The following is a 2,383-nucleotide window of genomic DNA, read 5'->3' on the forward strand; positions in this document are numbered from 1 at the left end:
CACAGCTCCTCCGCTCAGATCCGGTACAGCATCCCGGAGGAGCTCACCCGGGGTGCCTTTGTGGGCAATATCGCGAAGGACCTGGGCACCGATGTGGCGAAGCTGGCGGCAGCTAATCTGCAGGTACTGTCAGATTCGGATTCCCAGTACTTCTCTGTCAACGTGAACACCGGTGTTATAATGGTCAGCGAGCGGATAGACCGGGAGCAGCTCTGCGGGCAGAACCCACGCTGCTTCCTCCACTTGAAACTTGCCATCGAGAACCCAGTGGAGTTTTACCGCATTGAGGTGGAGATCCTGGATATCAATGACAACCCCCCGGAGTTCCCCAGTGAGGAGGTTTCCCTGCGCATCTACGAGCTGGCGTCTCTGGGTGCCCGCTTCCCCATCCAGCCTGCCCAGGACCCTGACGTGGGCACCAACACCTTGCAGACCTATCACCTGAGTGCCAATGACAACTTCAACCTCAACGTGAAGGCGCGCACTGACGGTGGGAAGTTCCCTGAGCTGGTGTTGGAGCGGGCCCTGGATCGGGAATTCAGAGCTTTCCATCACTTGGTCCTGACTGCTGAAGACGGGGGCTCTCCCCCACAGTCCAGCAAGATACGCATCACTATTCAGGTCCTGGATGCCAACGACAACCACCCTGTCTTTGACAGACCATCCTATGGAGCCCGCTTGGTGGAGAACTCGCCGCTGGGCACCCTCGTGGTGAAGTTAAATGCCACCGATGTGGACGAAGGACCCAACGGAGACATCCGCTACTCCCTCAGCAGCCACAACTCGGCTGCCTTACGCCAGATCTTCGCCATCGACGAGCAAACTGGGGAGATTCGTGTCCAGGGCAACCTGGACTTCGAGGAGGCGACGGTGTACGAGATCGAAGTGGAGGCCAAGGACATGGGGTCGCCCACCATGGAGGAGCACTGCAGCGTGGTGGTGGAAGTCACTGATGTGAATGACAACGCACCCGAGGTCATTCTTACCTCCTTCTCCAGCTCCCTGAGTGAGGACGCCCTGCCGGGCACAGTGGTGGCTGTGATACACGTCAGAGACAGGGACTCTGGGGAGCAGGGCAAGGTCCTGTGCCACGTGTCTCCGGATCTTCCCTTCCAGCTGCGCAAGGACTACGAGCACCAGTACTCGCTGCTAACCAGCACCCGTTTGGACCGGGAACATGTTGCCTACTACAATGTCACCGTCTCTGCCTCGGACCTGGGCAATCCCCCACTCTCCCGCCACACCATCTTGCCAATCACCCTGACAGATGTCAACGACAACGCTCCCCAGTTTGAGCAAGCATCCTATGAAGTGCTGGTGGCAGAAAACAACCCAGAGGGCATCGTGCTGGTTACGGTCTCTGCTGCTGACCCTGACTCCGAGCAGAATTCCCGCCTCTCCTACTCCATCCTGCGAGCTGGTGGGACAGATCCAGGCCTGGATCCTACTCGCTACCTCTCCATACATCCCACGAGTGGGCAGGTCACTGCCAAGCTCCCTTTTGACTATGAGCAAACCACCTATCTCCAGTTCCACGTGGAGGTCTCTGATGGTGGCTCCCCGGCCCTGAGGAACAGGACGCTGGTTCATGTTTTTATAGTGGACCAGAACGACAATGCCCCACAGGTGCATTTCCCCAGGGCTGGGGAGGACTCCGCTGCTCAGTTCCGAATTTCCCCCTCCATCGCCCCTCCTGCTCTCATCACCAAGGTGGTGGCAATAGATGCGGACTCGGGGCGCAATGCCTGGCTATCCTACCACCTCGTGGAAGCCACAGACCTGGGGCTTTTCAGCGTGGCCCTGCGTTCCGGGGAGGTCCGGCTCACGCGGGCTCTGCAGGACACGGACGCCTCTGCGCACGAACTGCTGGTGGTGGTCCGGGACGCCGGGGAGCCCCCACTCTCCACAGCCGTCACACTGGTGGTGCTAGTGGAGGAGAAGGGTCCAGAGGCCCTGCAGGGCTCCGAGGGTCGGGCTGCTGACGGTGGGGGATTGCCCACTATCACGCTTTACCTGATTGTATCCCTAGTGCTCATCTCCACCGTCTCGCTGGTGGGACTGGCAGTGCTGGGCGTACGGTGCCTCCGGCGGGGCTCTGCACCTGCCAACCAGGGCTGCTGCGTGGAGAGCGTGAACACGCTTCAGCCCCCTCCCAGCCACATTTTTGGGCACTTGCACTATGAGCCTAAGCAAGGGGACACCGTGATGGGCGTGCAGGTGACAGCAACAGCTCCCCCCGCCCCGCGTTACCGCTCCTGCTTCTCGCCGGTCTCGGATATCAGCGAGTTCATGTTTGTGAAACCCTCCGCGGATCCTCCTCCCCTGTACAGCGAGGTGAGATTGGGAGTGTGTTCTCCAGCCTGACCGCAGCCTCAGTGTGTGC

General features: G+C 60.1%; 1 protein-coding gene across 1 annotated transcript in view; it reads left to right on the forward strand.

Moving 5' to 3' along the window:
- The window catches only part of LOC103764054 (protocadherin gamma-C5), a 29,764-nt gene that overhangs the window by 3,394 nt on the left and 23,987 nt on the right, over nucleotides 1-2,383 (forward strand). Inside the window, exon 2 of the mRNA XM_018073517.3 lies at nucleotides 6-2,334. Coding sequence (XP_017929006.2) covers nucleotides 6-2,334 — 2,329 coding nt within the window. The remainder of the gene's footprint in view (nucleotides 1-5; nucleotides 2,335-2,383) is intronic.

This window comes from Manacus vitellinus, unplaced genomic scaffold (assembly GCF_001715985.3).
Source record: "Manacus vitellinus isolate BGI_N305 unplaced genomic scaffold, ASM171598v3 scaffold_25_pilon, whole genome shotgun sequence".
NCBI classification, from domain to species: Eukaryota; Metazoa; Chordata; class Aves; order Passeriformes; family Pipridae; genus Manacus; species Manacus vitellinus.